At 39.4% G+C, this 21,281-nt stretch overlaps 3 protein-coding genes across 7 annotated transcripts; all 3 read right to left on the reverse strand.

The window, feature by feature from the left end:
- Positions 1-1,689: 1,689 nt before the first annotated feature.
- On the reverse strand, positions 1,690-4,706 carry snx10a (sorting nexin 10a). 2 transcript variants are annotated; one of them, XM_079655462.1, is made up of 7 exons: positions 4,410-4,704; positions 3,565-3,614; positions 3,318-3,404; positions 3,139-3,239; positions 2,940-3,038; positions 2,294-2,491; positions 1,690-2,196 (listed from the first exon to the last, which is right to left on the reverse strand). In XM_079655462.1, exons 2-7 carry the CDS (start codon positions 3,586-3,588, stop codon positions 2,121-2,123), a joined length of 585 nt encoding a protein of 194 aa, XP_079511588.1. In that variant the 5' UTR covers positions 3,589-3,614; positions 4,410-4,704; the 3' UTR covers positions 1,690-2,120. The 2 variants fall into 2 exon arrangements, with proteins under 2 accessions (XP_079511588.1, XP_079511589.1); XM_079655463.1 differs by lacking the exon at positions 3,318-3,404 and having other exon boundaries at positions 4,410-4,706.
- Positions 4,707-8,545: 3,839 nt separating this feature from the next.
- On the reverse strand, positions 8,546-11,476 carry cbx3a (chromobox homolog 3a (HP1 gamma homolog, Drosophila)). Of its 4 annotated transcripts, none has more exons than XM_079656190.1 (6): positions 11,347-11,473; positions 11,191-11,257; positions 10,463-10,616; positions 10,114-10,270; positions 9,792-9,886; positions 8,546-9,177 (listed from the first exon to the last, which is right to left on the reverse strand). In XM_079656190.1, coding segments are annotated over exons 2-6 (534 nt in total). In that variant the 5' UTR covers positions 11,192-11,257; positions 11,347-11,473; the 3' UTR covers positions 8,546-9,050. The 4 variants fall into 4 exon arrangements, with proteins under 4 accessions (XP_079512316.1, XP_079512317.1, XP_079512318.1 ...); XM_079656191.1 differs by having other exon boundaries at positions 11,191-11,227; positions 11,347-11,457; XM_079656192.1 differs by lacking the exon at positions 11,191-11,257 and having other exon boundaries at positions 11,347-11,476.
- A 516-nt stretch (positions 11,477-11,992) lies between these two features.
- nfe2l3 (nfe2 like bZIP transcription factor 3) lies at positions 11,993-19,620 on the reverse strand. Its single transcript, XM_079656188.1, has 5 exons — positions 18,743-19,620; positions 16,979-17,059; positions 16,298-16,405; positions 14,372-14,834; positions 11,993-14,271 (listed from the first exon to the last, which is right to left on the reverse strand). Exons 1-5 carry the CDS (start codon positions 19,256-19,258, stop codon positions 13,496-13,498), a joined length of 1,944 nt encoding a protein of 647 aa, XP_079512314.1. The 5' UTR covers positions 19,259-19,620; the 3' UTR covers positions 11,993-13,495.
- Between the last annotated feature and the right edge of the window lie 1,661 nt (positions 19,621-21,281).

Consider the following 21,281-nt stretch of genomic DNA (forward strand, 5'->3'; position numbering starts at 1 on the left):
CAAAGATGAAATAGACATGTACGGTGAATACTCAATATCCAAATGCTGGATGTTATCCGCGACGAAAAGGCAGATGGGTGCATGTACACACACACAAAAACACAAGATGCCACCAACTTGAGGTTGCATTTAATTTTGTCTGAAAATTGACTGGCTCTGAACCAAGCAGTGTACGCGGTTGGGTGTGTGTCGTGCTCTATGGCTGTCATGGGGTACGTTGATAAGGTCAACCTTAACAGGAAACAGAGATGGAGAGCTCCAACCACAAACCACTGGGACCGAGGAACTGACAGGGGATGAGGAAAAGAGAAAATGTTCATTCATCCACAGCTTTCCCAACAGTGTATACGTGTTTGTGCTCACAGCTGTCATTGTGTTTTCACGTGTCTGGGTCTGTGTTTGCCGTATGAATACAGCTCAGTGGCTGCGGTGTGAAGTCACTGACAGCTTCATTATGGCTAGTGCGCAAAGGGAGACAGCACCATCCAGGGGAAGGAGAGAAGAGGACAGAGACAGGGGGACAGAGACAGGCCAGGTTTATTGTTGGACTGGCCCGTGTCAGTCCAGCAGTTGGTAGGGGGGGGGGGGTGTGGACAGCTGCTGTCTCCTTTAATGAGCCTTCGCTTCTTTCATCAGCTTTCAATTTACAGGGCTGTCCCGCACCCTTGCACTGCCCCCCATCTCAACCCTGTAACACACACACAGTATGAAGCTGTCTTCTTTCTTGCAGGTGATTCCCAAGAGTAGTCTGTAATAGTTGAATTAATTTGCTGTCTTACTTTAATTAGACCACCTCACCTGGGACAGGAATGACAGAGGGATGAAATGTGACCAGCACTCAGCCTCTTCCAATATCACAACACTGAAGACATTTAAAATCCAACTGGTAGATATAGACCTTCCAGATAAAGATTGCAGGTTGTAAAATAGAACGGTTTGTTATACATGCAGTTCTCAGTGTAATGGATATACCAAAGAAAATAATGTTGCAGAAAATCTTGCCTTAACGAAGTTTGCAATGTTCAGTTTAGGTTCTGGTTAAGGCATTTACATTAAATTCAGACTTGAATATATATATATATATATATAAGAAACATCTCACTAAAACCTTTTTTAGGGTTTAGTAGTCACATTTTCACTGTCTCAAAGGGACATTGACAGTTTTGCAACATACCATAAGTGTGCGTTAATTGTCTGACAATATTGGGTGTATAACCGACATCTTTAACCCTGAGCAGTTTAATGTTTAATATAAACTCAATTGCATCAACTATCCCTTAAAGAGAAAATAACCTTACTCCAATTTTCAGCACAAACTACAGTGTAAAACAAGTTACCATTGCAGACTTGTAACCCCCTGCTGTATTAGGCGTGTAGCACAGTGGTTAGAGCCTTGGTGATGGGATCAGGGGGTCATAGGCTCAAATCCCACTGCAGTCAGCATGTGGGCAAGATACTTCACCCCAAATTGCTCCTGTGGGGATTGCCCACAGTATTGAGTATGTACGTCGCTTTGGATAAAAGCGTCTAACAAGTAAAAATGTAATGTAATGTAATATTAACTCAGAGGCTTTGAGGTCCTATGATGTCTCCCTCTACTGGGCTCTAACAATACAGCACTGTATTCAGGAAAACACGTGATTGGACAAATTCAATAAGATGTTCAATTACTATTCAAGAAGGAAGACCTTTTTTCATCAAAAAGACAATTTATTCAGCCATTAATACATCATAAAAAGTATTCAAATATTTTTCTAAAAATTCTAGTCACAATTCAAATCTCATTCATTGCCAACATAGGTAGAGCTTCAGTGCAGATAAAAATATACATGTATATAAATGTTTAAGAAATCACCATTATAGTGTGCAGGTTTACCATACATTTTTAAAAACATGATTTATTTTTTTAAATACACACTCAATTAAATTAATTTGATGCTCAATGCTTTGAGAAAAAATAAAGCATAATAATAAAACAAATGTCCAAGTTGAATAGTTAAGTAGTTTGAAGGTTAAGAAAAGAAAGAGCTCCATGGAGGATGACCAGCAGATCAAGCAATGCTGCTGTTGACGCGTGGGGGACACACACTGAAAGACAGCTGAACAGCTGGGAGTGTCTGTCATGATTCTGAGAAGGGGACGGGGGCCCCTCGCTCTGGAGTGTCCACACTCTGACAACCTGTTGAAGAAGAGCTGCTGTGGGAGGAAAAGTGATGGAGGGGTCAGTTTAGCATCAGACATTGAAAATTGTTCTTCAAAAAAAAAGATGTAAACTTTTCTGTCCAAGCGTTACCTTTCACAGTCAGAGTCACAGGAGGCCGCCTTATCCTCCGAACTGCTGATGAAGCTGCTGTTGCATCGCTGTATTGCTTCTGCCACCGTGTACCTTGTCTTACCGCTCGCACATCTCTCTATCCTCGTGATGCTGAGGTCTGACTGGAGGAACAGATGGAGCCTGCTGTCCGACAGCAACAAAGGGTTTTCAAAAATACTAAAAGAAGGATAATTATAACATGTTACTTGTTATACGCTTTGATCCAAAGCGACTTACACACTCAATACTGTAGACAATCGCCACAGGAGCAATTTGGGGTGAAGTGTCTTGCCCAGGGACACAACAACATGCTGAATGCAGTGGGGTTTGAACCTGTGACCCCCTGATGAGAATGCCAACACTATCCACTGCGCCACACGCCTCCCCTTTATTAGCATATACACACAAAAAAATTATGCCACAATGCCAACAACTTTTTTTTCTTTTTAAATAGTTAAAATATAGTGAGGTAAGGTCACCTTCAACAGGGCTATTGCTTTCAGCAGATTAATTCTTAACAGCCTTTTAAAGGGGGGGGGGGGGGGGGGGGGGGGGGGCATAAAAGCATAGCTCTATATGGCAGTCTTATAATTTGATTGCTGCCATTATTTTAGCAGCAACTCACCTTTCTAAAAAGTCCTCAAAGCCCTTCATCCTCTGTGCGACCTGTCCTGGGTTAGTCGAACTGAAGAAGGGGTTCCATGACGGCAATTTGGGCAACTCGCTGAACAGAATAACCAACCAAAAAAAGAAATTGCTTAGAGAAACCTATTGCATGCCAAATTAAAGTCAATAATTGTTTTGAAGCTGAGGTTTGAACATACATGATCAGAGCGTTCTGTTCCAGACAATGTCGCAGCCAAACAAACTCACTGTAACGCCGTCTTACACATGAAGACTTTTTTCGAAAGCACATGCTATTGGTCTGCAAAATAACAGAAAAACAAAAATACTTTTATCACTGTCGAATTCACCAATAAGAAATTCTCCAAAATGAACTTACATGTAAACAGATCTCATAGTCGACGTGTGTGTGCCAGAGGTAATCTTTTAAGAGCCTTGGATCTTGAACACAAATGCTGATTATGTCCTACACAATTCAAAAAGGGTTCAGTTACATTGTAAAGCTGCATGCATTTAAAATAAAACACACAATGTGCTTCAGCAAAGTTATCAAAATGTAAAAAAAAAAGTGGTGACTGCACAGATTCAGCAAGGGAAAGTGTGAAGGAGTATGCTAAAGCACTTACAGAGTTTGACGAATTTTCCATCATACTTTCCTTGGCAGGTACAGAAAAACCTTGAAAAAAAAGATCGAGAAAAAAGTTGGTTTCAATGAAAGAATGTTTCAGCACAAACAAATGATTTCCTGTGGTGAGCCATGAGATTGAACATTTTCACAACCGTTTAAAGTTCATAATAATTGAATAATAGGATCTTCAACCAAAGCCTTTTGTTATCAATGATCTGATTTGGCAATTTATACTTTAAGGCCTCAAAGTGCAAACATTTGGAGGAGATTTAGATTACGAGGAGAACAAAGGGCAAGGGGGGCCCCAACACATTAACACAAACATTCAGTTCTGCTTAAGAAAATCAATGAAGGCCACACAATAGCCTCAGGAAAAAACACAGGGACAAAAGGGTGCTTGCTCCAAGTAAAATCTTAAAAAGGAGCCACTTATTTCCCTCAGCCACTATGCTTATATAATAACAGATTACTTTGCTACAGTGCACTAAAGTAGAGCACTGAATTATGATGAATAGCAGGACTGAAAAAACGCTCTAGTTCCATGTAGTCTTACATCTTTAATATAAATTGGGGTTATTTTAATTAGGCCTACTTTTTAACAATAAAAGGTATAACCTAAAACGCCAACGAGCAATCCCCAAGGCATTTTAAGTACATTATTTCAAGAAAAAGGGAAGAATATAATTACCCAATAGAGTTTAGGAGGCACTGACATTATTTTAAGTCAATTACATTTCTACTATAGTTTGTGATAAAACCATTATTATGAACAAACTACAATAAACGCGTACAACAACGCAACACTTTTACGTAACTTTAATTCCAATATGTTTTGTATCCTACCTTTCCCTCTTCACTTCCCGAGCAGTAATCCGGTGTTTATGTACCAAAAGGAGCAGCTCAGTAGGCTAGCTTGAGGTTTAGCACTGCCTGGACTGAACTTCTGCTCACACAAGCGTAACTACTCAGTGCGACCTTTTCCTCCTTGTTGTTCACTTCTTGTCTTGTTCGCCCTATTGTTATAAAATATACAATAAATAAAATGCGATGAAAAATGAATTGCGATAAGTTTACTAAGCCACACAGGGAGAATGAGTAAAATGTGCTGGCTACGTGCGCACTGCGCACCTGTCTCTAATAACGTGGAAAAATCCGTTTAAATGGTTTCACCTGGTGGGAGAAGCCTATGGCAAGTAGTGAAAACTAATGACCACATTTAAAAGCAATCAAATCTGGGATGTATTGATAACATACGCCATCAACACTGTAGACATAAATAAAGATATTTTACTTCTCAATTTTTCTTTTTTTTCAAATTACAATTAAGGTGCCATTACTGGACCTAATAAAAAAATATATATATCTGAAATAAAATTTGAGATCAGTGAATTCCTTCAATCAAGTTTTAATGAGTGCAGAGACAACTAAAACAAAGGAAAAGGTCTCCTCTGTCACTCAGTCTCTCTCATTATAAAATAATAATATTTATGTATGTGTCCATCCCACCAACTGCAGACACCAAATGCATACTTTAAAAAAAATCATATATCACAGGTACTTTCTTTTTTATTTAATATTCACATTCTTCATGACTTACTGTAAATCAATGTGTTCCTAATTACCTAATATAATTGTTTTTTTTTGTTGCTGTTTTAATGTTAATTAATTTAATATTAATCAAAGAGTCAAAGCATTCAGTTGCAGCCTATGATGACTAAACAGAAGTATTTTAGCATAGGTAACATTTTACAGACTAACGTAAATGTTCACTGAATAGAAAAATGTGAGAATCAAGTAGCTATTTGCAAACTTTATGAATTCTGACTATTGCCCTCATTTTTTGTTGAATCCCAAAAATACATTTTCCTTACATACACAATACCTGGTTCCCTTTAACCCATTTCGCTGTCCAACTCTCCATTGAGTGACACCCACAACAATTATATTCAAGACAAGAAAGTGTAGTTCAGGTCATCCACAACAGTAAGAAAGAAAGTTTACATTCAGCAGGGTGTAAACTGTGGCTGAGGAGGTAATGTATTTTTGACGCCAGGCAACAAAGTAAACACTCCCCGTAGAGAAAAAGAGATAACTGAAATAAAACAGAGACCTTTAGCTTATTTAACACCAAGACATTAAGGGGTTAATTTACCCGGGATTCAAGATGTAACATCTACATTGGTCAATTGTTTTTCTACCAGTCACTGTTACTCCTTTACTGATTCAGACATTGGCAAAGTTACTCTGCTCTCTACTCTTATTATTGGTCATTTCCTGCATTGCTATCTCAATTGAAATAATACTGTTAACATTTGTGCACTAAAATTACGATTTAAGGAATACATCAAAATGTCTTACCGAAGTCCAGGAGTAAATCCTAAAATCTTATCCAACCTGGAGTGTAGGCAAACACTAGTGTGCCAGGACTCACATAAATAGCCTTCACCTCATTATGGTCTGCTCATTTGCATATAAAGGGCTCTTTATCTTCAGGTCAGCAGAATAAAAGGTCTCTCTCATTGAAAGTTCTTTTTTTTTTTTTATTATTCTTAGAGATAATCAGATGCATTTAAAAAACTGCTGAAGAATTTAACTGTTTACTTGATCTGGACTATGGACAACTGTCATTTGCTGTGCCCCAAAAGCCGTAGATAGCATTGAGGGGAACACAAAGTCCTTCCATTCACTCATCATGATACACAGATTTTACACAACTTTAACATTACATGTATACCTTTTACTCTTCAGCTTTAACCTGATATTTATACAGCAACGTGAAACAAATCCTAGCAATATTTTCAGAACGTGCTTGATCATGGGTTTTATTGTTGAGCTATCATGAATAGGTGTATCTTGTAAATTAGTATCTGATGATTTCACATTAGCATAAGTGATGTCTGTGCTTCACTGATTGGAGATGTGATTTAATCAAAAATATTCCAGTAAAAGATGTCCCATTTGTTTTAACGTGTTTACACAAACCTGCCATCATTTCTCTGACCACCTTCATGTGGGGATTCATAGTTGCAGGAAGAAAAGCTTTCAGACAAAATGTTTGAAGGATGCACGTCACTTTCTGTACTGTCTTAAACCTTTCCCTAGAATATGTTATTAATTGTAAGGTGTCATGGGTGATTTGAAAGGCACCTCTAAATAGAATGAATTATTATTATTATTATTATTATTATTATTATTATTATTGTCATTAGTGACTTTTCCACAGAAAACCCAAAAATGAGTGGTTTTTTTAGGGAAATATTTGTACATTTGTGCCCAAAGATCCAAAGTCCAACTCCTATGCCATAATGCCGTCTGGCCCGAGAGATACCAATCAGATGTTTCCTAAATGTTAGAGCTGAAAAGTGTGCATAATGAAATGCAGATATGGCTAAAGTACACACATCCTTTACTCAAGTAGAAGTACAGATTATCGTGTTTGGAAATACTCTGGTAAAAGTAGAAGTACTGACTACACTTCTTTATTCAAGTAAAAGTAAAGAAGTATGGGCTTAGCAATGTACTTAAGTAAAAAGTACCCATAATCTGTTTTAAAGAGTAATTTACTGACCTCACTTTATATTAATAGAACAATAATGTCATTGTTAGCTAATGAATGTTTCGATGCTGAACAACGTCAAAATAACAAAGTTTTCATTGGTCCCTCTTGTTTAGAGAAGACCAGGAAATGATGTCCGGCAGTGGCTCAGTCAGTAGGGGATTGGACTGTAAGCCGTAGGGTCGCCGGTTCAAGTCCCCGACCAGACCTAAAAATGGAGTGTGGACTGCTACATGGAGAGATCCCAGTTCACCTCCTGCCCTGCCGTGGTACCGTTGAGCAAGGCACCGGACAACTCCCATTGCTCCCCGGGCACTGTACAATAGCTGCCCACTGCTCCTAGTACTAGACTCCTGGTACTGTGTGTGCTGTGTGCTCTGCATGTGTGACCATTAAAGAGGGTTTCATCCCTCCCAATATTATTATTATAGGGATACACGGATCGTGTTCAAATCAATAGGTATGCAATGACTCTAAATAATAATGATAACGCCACCAAACAGATTAAAACTAAAGTGACTAACCTGTTTTGAAAATGTAAGAAGTAGAAAGTACAGGTATTTGTTTTAAAAATGTAAGAAGTAAGTAAGAAGTAGCAATGCCACAATGGAAAGATATGTCACAAAATATGCTTTTAAAATCTTACAAGTGAAAAGAAAAGAGTGAACTGTATTAAGTATGCAACCTCTCAAATCAAAATGCTGAAGTGCTGTGGCCTCAAATCTGTGCTGAATACTGTAGGAGCATACGTATGCAGATGCAGACTCAGTGAAGCGGTTAAATGAGGACATGTCCATTGAGAATTGACTACTTGTACAGTACATACAGGAGGCGTGTGGCGCAGTGGGTAAGCGTTGTTGTTCGGATCAGGGGAGCACCGGTTCAAACCCCACTGCAGTCAGCATGTCGTTGTATCCCTGGGCAAGACACTTCACCCCAAATTGCTCCTGTGGGGACTGTCCACAGTATTGAGTATGTAAGTCGCTTTGGATAAAAGCATCTAACATGTTTCAGTAAGTAAACAGGGTAAATTTCCATGCATACTTTGTCTTGGACCCTTGAGTTGTCTCCACAGTGATAAACATGTGACCTGTAAATCACACACGTTTGTGTCAGCTGAATAAAAAAAACTGTAAAAATGTTTTCATTGCTGTAGTTTCATTGCATTAAGTGGCATCAAGGCAAGGATTTTAATGTGGATACACAATGAAAATAAATCAAATCTTAGTTTCAAACAATACAAGTAAATGTTTTTCTTATGCGTCTACATTTCCAGGTTTCCAAAAAAATCTACTTTATCAAAGCATTTGGAAAAAAGTTGCAAAAGTTCAAATGAACATTTATAGGTAAACTTATGTATGGTGTTTGGCCAACTCATGACAACATATTTATTTTTGAAAACATGTAAAAATAAGCGGTGACATTTTGTTCACATAAAACTTTATTTGAACTTCAAAATAATATTTAGAGACAGTATACAAAATGCACTGTAGAACAAAAACGTTAAGACTATTGTGAAAGAACCAGATTCTACGATATTTTTTCGATGGTTATAGAGCAGGTGGTACCTTGACCGACCTGAAACCTTAACAGACCAAAGTAACAATTTAGAATTTACAAACTGTCATCAAGTATGAATATGGGCAGTGGTGGGTTCAATCAAAGAATATAGTTTCCAAACGGCCATCGCATTAAATCATCATATGATATACCGGAAGACTTTTGTCCTTATGCCACCAAACCCTGAGCTCTTTCAAACAGTTGACTATTATTTACAACAACATATTTCTCCTCAACAGCCATACAATGCGAGGGCCGAAATATCTTCGGAAAAAACTAACATAGCTAAAACTAAAAGGCAAGCCAGAGGAGAACATTCAGTCCTGAGGAAAAGGGAGCGAGTGGTGCAAAGGGATCAGACGACAGCACTACTGAGCCTCATCCTCTGGACAGGAGTGCCATGTCAGCCTCTCCTCGTAAAAGGAAATGACCACCTGAGGGCAGCGAGTGTTGGCCTCACGGGCCGGGACCAGATCGGCTTCATCGGAGTCTTTCCTAAGGATAAAGGAAAGAAAAATATTACAGTAAATGCCGTTTCTTGTTTACAACAAATCTTTTTACCCTTAAGCTCATTGTTATCTACCTGGAGCCTTATTCTGCTACAGCAGCACTAGTGGGCTGAATGTATTTTTTGTAATCAGTAGTATTATCACACAAAATAATGGGTTTATTGATGGTAGTAATAATTGTATAATGTGCATAAAAGGATTACAGTGTGAACATCATGGAAACGTAGGGTTGAAATGGATCTGAATGAATGTTTTGGTGTGTATTAAGGTGTTTGGGGCCCCCCCTTGCCCTTTGTTCTCCTCGTGATCTAAATCTGCTCCGAATGTTTGCACTTTGAGGCCTTAAAGTATAAATGGCCAAATCAGATCATGGATAATGTTCAACATTCAGAAAATGGGCATTTCCTAGGTTCACTTGAATAAATCACAATATGCCAGCACTGTTTCCTGGGTGATATATATATATATATATATATATATATATTACAACTGGAAACTCAAAGTGAATCCCCCCGGTTCCCAAGAAGAGTGAGTCCCTACTGAATAAGCTCCCTCCGCCCTGAGGATAAAGATAAAGAGGACTTCTCCCTCTATACTCACCATTTCATTAAGAACATCAACTCCCCGCTACTGTCTGTTGCGCCAATGATCCGTTCTGGGTCAAGGTTTCTGGCAAATCCACGTGGTTTCTCAGGCTATAAGCATTGATAACAATTACATTATTAATTTTGGATTGCTCTAAACACAAAGATAATGTTTACATGTCATATCTTTATAAGATTGATCAGATTCTGAAAAATAATCCTAAAAACAATTGGTGTCGTAGATAAGGTAGATAAGCGCTTTGAGCAACAGGAAATGCGCTATATAAATAAAATGTATTATTATTATTTTAGGCACATGAAACTGTCTGTGAACTCACCACATCTTTCTTTTTGGCTTCTGACTCTGGCTCTTCTGTTGATAACTTCCTCTTGACAGGAGCAGGCTTCTCTTTCACATTCTTCTGTGCTTCCAGGAAAGCTGAAATCAGCTCTGGACAATCGAGGTTCTCCTCTGGCTCCCAGGTATTGTCGGCCCTGAATGAGCGGGGAGAGGGTCACCATTTGCTTTCCAACTCCAGGGATTTATACACAGATGCTAACATCGTTAACTAACTTTCAATACAGAAAAACAGATTATTCATGCACCAAGATGACTAAAGACAAAAGCATAGCACGACCCCATACAAGGGAAGTACTTCCAGCTCAGCAGGGTCCCAGGCAACTCACTCTGTAAATCCTTTCCACTTCAGAAAGAACTCAACTTTCCCGTTTACAAGGCGTTGGTCGAGTACTTTCTCCACCACGAATTCCTCAGGCTCTTCCTGCGGGTCCTGGGCATCCTTTTTCCCCTTAGTATTCTGCTTCTTCGCCATGTTATTCACTATAAAAAAGAATGCGTGTAATAACTGCTAAGATTGTTTCAATTCACAAGCTACTGCTATGATTCACATGAGATGAACCAACATTCTCCAAATAAGATGAAAAGGCCATAAACTAACTCTTTGTAATGAGCTAGTGTTAACGTTGCAACAACACTTCAACAACAATTCAAATCTAGCACAATCACAACATAACACTATGTAGGTTAGCATACTTGCTAATTGTAGCTAATAATATTGCAGGCCTTGGTCGTGGAGAATGTGTAATTGGCTTTACTGTGGCATCTGCAATGCAATACTTATAACGATACATGATATAAAGAAATAACCTTAGAGAGTGATGTTATATCAGCATTTTCATTGGTAAATTAAAGTTAAGGTTACGCTAAGATACAAATGCTCAAGGCCCGAGAAAAATACAAAATCCAGAAATAGACACTTGTACTTTTAGCTAAACAAGTCAAAACATTGCAAATTACTGTGATATACATTGGCATAAAGTAACAACGTAATCACGTTTAAACAGTACAGCAAAGCTAGCTAATAATGTTGGGGTAACGTAACGTTATATCTCACTTTTTGTGCAAGCTGCGTTGCCTGCTTCACCGTCCGACTTGCGAAAGAAAAGCTATCGTTAGCTTGCCTGTGTCAATGGTTTAAAATCAATTACGCCACGTGTTGCATGATTGAGTGATGCAGCGTATGAAAAATAAAATACTTCAGCATACGCACCCTTAAAACCAAGAACTGCTCGAAAGATGCCTCCACCACGCGGTCACAACCTTCGCTTTATGTATTGTGCAGAAGCAGTACTAGCAGGCGCCAAAAGCTAATCGTAGGTTTTCTACGGGAGCCTATAAGGAAAACGCGGTTCGTTATTCACATACCTTTGTCTGCTCCTCGTGGGTGGGTGGGTGGGTGCCATTAGCCCTCCGCAGGTTATGGCAAAACAAGGAAGTGTTTAAAAGGCAAGGTCGGTGTATAACTAACTACCTTGTGTATAACTACTTAATGTGGGGTAGGTAAGTTTGAGAAACCGGCTCGAGATACACTTTTTGTTATATTCCATGGAATGCTCTTAACATCCCCATAGCAATGAATATCTTAAGTGCTTTGAAAAGAAATCCATTAAAAAAAATTCATCTGTGGAAGCCGTAGTACTGTAAAAAGCACGACCAATCATTCTAGCCGGCCCGGCTAAAATAACTGGATGGCCTACCTGCCTGTCAGCCTTCCATCTGTGCACAAACTTATCTTGTTATTTTACTACAACATAAAGGGAAAGCTGAATAATAATCAAAAAGCATAATGAGCTCAGCAGTGCTGTGTATTAGAGGGGATTATGCTACTAAAACAGTGACACAAGAATGAGACAAGCTGTTTTTTTTCTTTTTAATCAGAAAAAACAAGGTCAGCAAGAGCATTTCAAATTCCCTAAGCAAAATCATACTATAAACAGTCAACAATCACCATGCAATCAAACACATTTTGCCCTCATCAACAAAGAAAAACAGTTTAAAATGTATACAAACAAAAGTAAACTCTTGGTCAAACCAGAAAATTAAATAAACATTTGTGAGGGACCAGAAACAAAATTCTTCATGAGTTGCACTATCACTTTTTTTCTCCGGTCAACGCTCACTCACTCAGCTGACTGTATAAAGATGTTTTCCATGAATAAGATGGCAACTTCACTAAATACTTTCAACTCTCAGATAATCTCAAATAAAAAAGCAACATCCAAACAACATTCAATCATTAAATAGTTGCTGATTGTAATTTTATTTTTTCCCAGATATGGGATGGTTAGGGTCCATTTAGGCCCACTCAAATTAAAAATGTGTAATGAGTTCATTTAGGCTCCCTTAAAAAAGGGATATTTTTTTTAATCCAAAATCTAAAACCAACTAAGGCGTGAGGTAGAATATAATCTTTCCAAAACGCTTAAGTAATTTAAATGAAATTGTTATGCAAAATATGTGCTTGAAACAAATTATTCAACATTAATATAAAAAAATAGGATGGTAGCCACTTAAAAACATTTTTGTTATGATTATGTGCATTTGTGGATTGTGTGCACACACAATAACCAAAACACTTATCCAATGCAAATTAAGGCCATGTTAGTTTAATCATTGGTATATTGTATGTCATCAAGACATAAGGAAAACAACATTTCAGTATAAATTTCTACTGAACATAACATGCCCTCAAATATCTGAAACAAATCTGTAAACTTTAGATAGGTAATGTCCCAATATTTTTACCACTTTGAGATAACCTTACCGTTAAGAAAAAAAAGATACTGCCATCGACAGTCTCATTATGCATATAAGCATTTCAGAAACCTCAGAAACTTTAATAAATACAATCTTCAACCTCTTTTTTTATACTGAATAGCTATACATTGAGAGGCAAGATTACATGGAAACAAACAAACAAACAAATCCTCCTCTGAGATCTCTATCCAGCAAGTGTCACACTGCTGGCCATGTTGACTTCAGATGTCTGTGTCTGTTTGTAAAAACGCTAGGACTCAGTGACTTTAATGTTAACAGGCACAAAGAGACTGGTGGCACTGGCAGCAGTTCAGCTTATCCCTTAAACCGCCCCGTGTGCCGTGTCCATGTTGAATAAGCAAAAATGTCCAGTGTGTAAGCTACATTTTTCCCCAAGAGAAATTTTATTTACAGAGATTTTTTTTATTAATTGATGTTCTGAGTATTCTTTCCTGTTTGCAGCTTTTGCCAATTTAGGCTCCCAACAGTGGTGAATCCACACACACTTTTTGAAAAGAGGAGATCCCAAAACCATAGTCAGGCAAAGTAAGTTCAGAAATATCCAAAAACCTAAAAGTTCAAGTCTCAGTGGCAATATTGCATCATTGCTTTTTCTCCTTCTTCCTCTTGTCTGTTTTGTTGCCTGTTGTTGTGGAGACAGCCGGCCGTCTTACAGGCTGAACTACAACCCTCCCATTAGCCCCGCACTGCAGGGTGAATCTTTCTGGGTTCAGGGGCCGTCCTGAGTCGTCCCTCAGCCGGGCCACGAGGTCCCTGGTCAGCTGCTTTATCTGCTGGCCCACAGCACCCATTGTCTTGGCTGTGAGCTGTTTCTCCCTCAGTAGCTTGTTTCTCTGAGCATGCAACATCTCCACCTCCTCCTGTAGCCCTGTGATGGCATCTAGTTTGCGCTTCCTGCAGTTTTGCGCTGCCAACTTGTTTTTTCCTCGTCTGCGGATATCCCTCAGTAGGGTCACCTGATCAGTGGTGAAGCCGTGACTGTCGAGGACCTCCAGGAACTCCTCCACTGGCATGTTAACAATCTGCAGGACGGAGAACGGGATGCACATAGAACGGGCGCGCATCTCATCGCGACTCATCTCTCTGTCGTGGAACCGTGGCTCGTCATCCTCAACATCGCTGAGGGGCTCCTCTTTGATCCCTTTGTGAGGAAATGTTACTGGTGGCTGGTTGAAGAAAGCTGGGGATGAGTAGCTGTGGTCATGCCAAACACTCTCACTCAGATCTACAGGTGACCATGTTGTGTCGTAGTCGATGATGCCTTTTGAAGCGACTGAATCCACTTCACTGCTGTAGCCTGTGGCTCCACACTCATCCTCACAGTATGAACTGGAAGACGATGACATCTCGGAGGAGCCTGGACGAGTGAGGAGGTAAATACGGATTAGTAACAATTTCTTATGTGTAGGCAACAAAAGCATTTCATCTACTAAGTATTTGTAGAAATGTGAACAAACCTGGGGAGACAGGGCCTCCAGAGCTGCTCTCCAAAGAGAGACCTGAGTCGGAGTCCAAGTCCTCGAGGACCTGGGGGTCTATGCCCTCCAGAGAGCCCATCAGCTGGGTGTCCAGGCCTTCCAGCCCTAGCTGATTGATCTGGTCAAACACGGCCTCGTCCAGACAGCCACTCAGTGCACTATTCCCATTGCCAGTTAAATTACATACTGAAGCAAAGGGGAGCGCAGCCAGGCCCATTGCCATCCCTGGTGATGCGTCTGATTGTGTGGAGCCCGTGGATTCCAGTCGGAAGAGGGTTCTCTGTTGCTGGGTGACTGGCCTGGACTCAGCTCTTTCAGACGCCACGCCAAACACTCCAGCACTGGTGACCATAGCGTCATGCAAGCTGACATCTTGGCTGATGGCACTGGAGATGTCTGAGTCGAGGTCTGATAGACGCTCCGTGACAAGCGAGTCCAAGTCCTACACATGGGGCATATCATTTAGCTGAAATATTCAAAGAACTAGTAGATCACAGGATGCTAAGATTCTCCATTGCAACATAATGATGGGTCATATTGTACATTATGCAACTGAATCACTGTTTGAAAACCAATATTCTTGTCAAAAACTAGGGATCAATCATTATGTTTTAGGGCCAAATATAATGCAATGATTAGTATTCAAGGAGACTGTAAACCGGGGGTGTCCAAACTTTTTTCACCGAGGGCCACATACAGAAGAATATACAAAGGGCGGGGCCACTCACTAGAGGTGAGGTATATTGCCTCATACGTTAGCAAAATGAATGAAATGTAGGTACATTATGCTTAATACTTGAGTGCTTTAAGAAAAACAACGGCCTACATCACAGCTCTCCATAGAGTTCTAATTATTTTTGTTAGCAGCTCATTCCTTAAAACAGGAGCCTCAGATTGCTTATCAGAAGAGGAAATAGAAAGGGTTTATTTCAAGCGTGTTGTGAAGATAAGTGGGATTTTTACTTATCAACTCAGATTTGATAGAAAATGTTTTCAACTTGAATTGACTGAATGTTTGAAAAGTGGGCTTCTTAATATATATATATTATATATTATATATATATATGGTCTGAACGTTCCACTTCCTGCCTGCCCGACATTACCTTACGGCTACGTCGCGTCAAAAATAGGATTCACCCTAATTGTAGAGATGCCCTGTGCCGAGACGCTTCTGGGACGCTTCTGAGCCGTAACGCGCCGAGTTATTCATGAGAAGAACCGGAGAAGAACGCGATTTCTCTTCCTACTTGAAAGACTACGGAGGGATAGGGTCTGCAAAATTAGCTTGTATGTGTACACATACAAGCTAATTTTGCAGACCCTATCCCTCCGTAGTCTTTCAAGTAGGAAGAGAAATGCCGTTCTTCTCCGGTTTACAGGCAGTGTGTAAATCTAAATTATATATATAGAATAATTATGATGATGACTGCATTTTTACCACTAAAATACAGCAACACATCTTTGATTCATGTCGTTTATAACTGGAATATTATTATTATTATTATTATTAACTTTGTCTGTACAAAGTAGCCTGTCCAGGAAATATGCCCAAATCAACAAAAACTGCGAGCCGGCAGGCAAGACACTCCGCTTCTGAAATGCTTCTGAAACACGCCCGGTGGGTTATGACGCTAGAGGAGGTCGGACCAAAACCGCGGCGCTGCCGTAACGCGGCGCAGACGGACCCGGTGGAAGCTAGGGGTGGGGCTAAAGAGTGATGACTACAGACAAGAGACACTGGCCGGTGCCACCCGAAGTAACACACTTTTCAGCACGTTTATTGGCAAAAATGTTTTATGGATTCTGATAATCCTAAAAGAAATGCTATATATCATGATCAATTCCCTATAAATTACATTACAATACATTTCTTGGCGACTAATAAACATAAGAAAACAAACTTACATCAAGGTCAGTAAGAGAGAGTAAATTGCTCCAGTGCTGTTCTATATCAATGGTAGGAGGATGCTGGCGTGCTGGATCAGACAGAGCAGTGATGCCTTCAAGCAGACTCTGAAATAGGAACAAATAAAAAACATGGAAAACAACAATGACAGCATTAGTCTCTAATGGGAATTATAGCGCTTGTGCTTAAAAATCACAACACACGTATCTGCTTGACTAAAACATAAAATACAAGTGAAAAAAACAGTTGAAAATGTACAATTATACTCTTAAATATTTTGGAAAAGCTAGCTAGATTACTGCCCTGTGAGACAGAGAGTAAGGATTGTGCTTCAACATGCCTAATCATACACATTGATCCAAAAGCCGCAGTCATCAGAACTGCGCAATTTGAGAGATGAAGTCATGTGAGAGCAAGAATTGTCTGGTTAAAAATAGGTACAATGTAATTTTCAACACTCGCACGTGACTCTAGATCTTATGCAAGCGTGACATAAGAGTTTGAATCAGACTAACAAATCCCTCAGTGTGTACTTTTAAAAAGGAAAACCAGTATTGCTACATTTCAGTTAACTCAAACATTTTAAAACACCAATGTGCAACATTTTCAACAGTTTTCAGAGACGAATGAAGGCATGTGTGACAAGTTTTATATATACAGTCTATGGTGACAAGTCATACCTCTTGCTCCAGTGTGGAACTGTGAGCCAGCTGAGTGAGAGGGGCGGGGTCTTCCTCCTCTTTAACTTTAACATCCTCCTCCTAGTAAGGAAAGGCAGGTGTAAACAAAGAAAAATAAATTAGGGGTCATGACAGCTGACATCCAAAGATCTTGAAGACGAGTGGGCTACATTTCTGGTTTGGTGACCCCAATCCAGATATTGGAGATAATTAGCTAATATTTCACAGATCTGGTTCGACAGGGTAGACAATTGTTCGCGCCTAAGGTAAAATGTGTTAGCGGCTGTATTTGTGGAATAAAGAGGGGCTTATAATGTTTGAACATACAGGATAATTACTCTCAGAAATAACCCAACCCTTTTAGATGTTGTAAGAAAAGCCTGGTACACGATGTACAGTATTAAATGCATGCCATCAGCTGACTGACACAATATTTGTAATGCCCAAGTGATAACAGGGGGTGACTTCTCCACAATTCCAAAAAGTGAAAGACTGATTGTTGTTTTTGACGTTAATGCTTGAGGCAAAATTATGTAAGACTGTATTTTAAACCATCCCAGATTTTCCTGAGCTTTGTCTGAGCTTGTCAACGTCTACTGGAGTTGTTACCAGCTTCAAATGGCCGAGTGAATGTAGATAGGTATAGTGTTCTTCTTTGAGGCTATGTGTTTCTAAAAACCACAAAATGTTAGCTTAGCAGATAAGCTATTAATTATTTTAGGTAAGGATTCAAAGGTAAGCCAACATTACATTATCCATGTGAACAACAATCCCTGGAGAGGGGGTAGTGCTCAAGTATGGACCACCGCTTTTGTGTAAGCAAACAGGGTGTGGGTCTAAGCCTCACTTCTCCACCTCTCAAGGCCCACAGCTGGCGGTTGAGACTGAAGAAAGGGGATAAAGTTACACAATTGGCGACATCAACTACCCCAAGGACATAACATTCACCAGGCAGCTGTTTCAATGGATTACTGGCTCAGCCCAATATAAAAGGTCTGTGTTTGATTACAGTCTTAGATACATAATGGCAGTCACTGATTACAGATGGTAGTTAACAGCATCAAATACAAATCAACACATGTTTTAATTTGTTATCACTGGCAATTATTATCAAAAGTTGTAAATAACAACAAGTGAGTGTACCTCTAAACAAACCGTTTTAAAGCTGTGTGGTCCACCAATACTATAATACACTTAAATGGGTCTTGTGAAGGTAAGGCTAATGTTATCTGAAATGCTTGATTTCCTGAGTGAAGGGTAACAGGTGCAGCAGTCAGTAAGCTGAATACTTGTTATGCTGGTCAACTGTATGGCTGTCTTATTAACTGGTAATAATGATGAGTTACGTTTTTAACAACACCAGTTAGGTATTGTTTTAACTGAGATACTAAATTACCATGATAAATGTCCCCTTATCTAACTAGGCAAGAACTTAATCACTGATCTGCAACCTGTTACCCAGTACTGGTAGAGCCATACAAAGAGAAAGTGAATGCACAAAGAAAGTGTGGCCATAACATTGTTTTTATTCTTGTTTCCTTGTGGACCAGGAATTGTTGCATAGTAATACGTAACTTTTCAGAAAGAGACACCCATCATTTAATAACATGGGTTAGTGCTGCTAGTTAGCATTAACTGTTATGTTAACCATTGAGGAAGTTTTAACGCTTGTGGCGACTTCAGTACTTTAGCTGGGCAGCCTATCGTCTTTGTATTTATTGCAGAGTCTGTTTGCCTTTATGTTACACACACACAAACACTTGCCTTTTTTAGAAACCCGCAGGCTCCAGGGCTACAAGGCCTTGGTCCGAGGTCTGGGGATGCTTGGCACACCTCTTGGCCTCTCTCAGGCAGGTGTTCACTCTCATCCCGGGCCTCATCCCCGGGGTTGCGTACCCCTGAGCTGGTGTCAGTGTTGTTGCTGGTTGAAGGCCCACAGTCAGCCTTGTCAGTGGCAGACACTTGGTGCACCAGCCATGCGTTCAACTGTGTGGGGAACCGTGGTGAGCCAAGGGTCCTCACCTCGTCTAGCAGCCGGCGACTTGCAAAGAAATAGTCCAACTCAGGACATTTTGGGTGCACACTGTATCCGTCAAGATTGTCTCTCAAATTATGAAAGGGTGTTTGAGTGTAGGCTGAGCTAGGACCCAAGTTAATCTCTATCAGAGGCGTATAATAGCCGCCTAAGTAGCTGTCGATATCCACACGAACTCCAATCAAACTGAGTAAGATCGTTAACTGAATCAGGCCTTCTGATAAGTATTTTTTCGCGATTTGCATTTTCTAAACACTTTAGATCTGCAGATAATAGCGAAATACTGACCCAACAGTTCCTCTTTCCCGAATGGACAAAGGGAGAAATGTAACAAAAGAGCACGCCTTCCCTGTCAGACAAAGAGGTCCGCCTGTACCGGCGAAATGGTTAGATAGCTTTGCTAGCTGTTAGCAGTTAGCTATCAGCTTTAATAACCGGTTATTGGGATCCTCGTGGCACAGACATAGCAAAAACGTTGCTTTTCTGTTATTCAACCGCGACAACTAGCTTCCAATAGCTCCCTGGAGTTTATAATTCAAACAGAAAATGAAACATCTGAGAAGCTAAATGCTGTCACCGTGGTGTGCTGCTACTGGGGAAACTTCGGTTCAAGATTTGCATAGCTCATACAGATTGGTCACAAGCGCTCACCACAACAGATTGTGATTGGACGATAAGAATGTCCGTTAGAAACCTGACCAATGAGAGCGAGAGACTGTTGTTATCTACCACAAGCCCTCACCCCCATTTACAACAACACATTTGTGTTTACTGGAGTAATAAAGGGAACCAAACTCATTTCACTTCAGGAAAACATATAATATGTCGTTATGTGTTGTGTTTATCCAACAGATCAATGATCTAAAGTTATTTCTCAGGAACATGCAGTTCCGGTACGTTTGTTCTACTGACCTGATTTTTGTCCCATGCCCATGTTAGGACTACTGGTTAAGGGCTGAATTACACTTTGAACTTGTTAAACTGCTGCAGCCTATGTAACTAACCCCCTCCTCACAAAGGGGCAGGCCAGTAGCGGAATCCCATTGTCTACAAAACACCTTAACAACTGCCTTAAACAATTTACTTCATACCTTACGACATCTGTAATGTATACTATCATATTTATGTTCTTTCTCTGTAGCTGTAGTGTTGGGGTCTTTTATACAACATTTGAATGTATTCAGAACATTTTACATTGTGTATTATTTATAATAATATGTATTTTCTACTAGATATGTTTATATTGTACAGCAATATGTAAATTGTAAACATTTATTACGAATGTTACTTCTAAATTGAAATAACTTTGTAATGTTTAATTTGTAATTTCACGTATTATGTGAATGCTCTTCTATTAGCGTTCTACTTTGTGTCCCTATCTTCACTTTAGCTGTAACAATGCAAATGTACCCTCTGTGGGATGAATAAAGGTATTCTGATTATGACATTTGCAGATCATTTTTTTTTTAATTATGTTTACTTTATTCCACCTTTTAAATAATGTAATGCCTGTAACACAAGAATTTCCCAATTTGGGATCAATAAACTATCTATCTATCTATCTATCTATCCATCTATCTATCCATCTATCTATCTATCCATCTATATATCCATCTATCTCTATCTATCCATCTGTCTATCTATCCATCTATCTATCTATCTATCTATCTATCTATCTATCTATCTCATTCATTATCCTTGGTGCAAAAGTAGTCTAAAAAGGGGTACTTTCAAAGCAAAAGCTAAGCTACATTTTCTTTAATAATATTTCAGTTTAAGGAAACAATATCACCATGGTTCTAAGATAGAACACGTGGCTGGACACTTTTACCGCACAAATATGTTTTTCAGCAATTTAAGATCCATATTCTTTGAGATGTTGAAATGTTGTTGTGATTGTAATGACGCTAGCTCAGTTTATCATTGGCTGGCCTTGAAGCAACCACTTGAATGTTAAAGTCTGAAGTACAACTATATAGTTTTCAATACTTCTATGGCTGTCCATTTATAATAACTATCATCAATGTCATTGCCCATAATGTTCATGCACATTTCCCCTTAGTCTAAAAACAACAACAAGCTGAAACTTTTAAAGTTGCACCCCCCAACTGAATAAGATAGCTCCTTTATGATCCAACACAGTCAACGTCAATGCAACAGAGAACAAACTGATCCTGAGAGGAAATGGAAAGTCATGCAAGACGAAAAAACCACATGCACAAAACAGATGATAAAGGTAACACAGCATTATGTTTAAGAGGAGCCACA

This window comes from Notothenia rossii (assembly GCF_949606895.1).
Source record: "Notothenia rossii genome assembly, chromosome: 10".
NCBI classification, from domain to species: domain Eukaryota; kingdom Metazoa; phylum Chordata; class Actinopteri; order Perciformes; family Nototheniidae; genus Notothenia; species Notothenia rossii.

What these genes read in the sequence shown, in the direction of transcription:
- snx10a (XM_079655462.1), bottom strand. Translation starts at nt 3,588, where the DNA reads ATGATGGAAAATTCGTCAAACTCT. An exon ending in GAACAGAACGCTCTGATCAT is followed by an intron (nt 3,039 to 3,138) that starts GTATGTTCAAAC and finishes TATTCTGTTCAG; the next exon opens with CGAGTTGCCCAAATTGCCGT. An exon ending in TTTGAGGACTTTTTAGAAAG is followed by an intron (nt 2,492 to 2,939) that starts GTGAGTTGCTGC and finishes TCCTTCTTTTAG; the next exon opens with TATTTTTGAAAACCCTTTGT.
- cbx3a (XM_079656190.1), bottom strand. An exon ending in AAGTGGAAAGGATTTACAGA is followed by an intron (nt 10,271 to 10,462) that starts GTGAGTTGCCTG and finishes CCGCTCATTCAG; the next exon opens with GGCCGACAATACCTGGGAGC. An exon ending in TTGATGTTCTTAATGAAATG is followed by an intron (nt 9,178 to 9,791) that starts GTGAGTATAGAG and finishes CTTTATCCTTAG; the next exon opens with GAAAGACTCCGATGAAGCCG.
- nfe2l3 (XM_079656188.1), bottom strand. Translation starts at nt 19,258, where the DNA reads ATGCAAATCGCGAAAAAATACTTATCAGAAGGCCTGATTCAGTTAACG. An exon ending in CCTGCGGGTTTCTAAAAAAG is followed by an intron (nt 17,060 to 18,742) that starts GCAAGTGTTTGT and finishes TTTCCTTACTAG; the next exon opens with GAGGAGGATGTTAAAGTTAA. An exon ending in GTTCCACACTGGAGCAAGAG is followed by an intron (nt 16,406 to 16,978) that starts GTATGACTTGTC and finishes TTCCTATTTCAG; the next exon opens with AGTCTGCTTGAAGGCATCAC.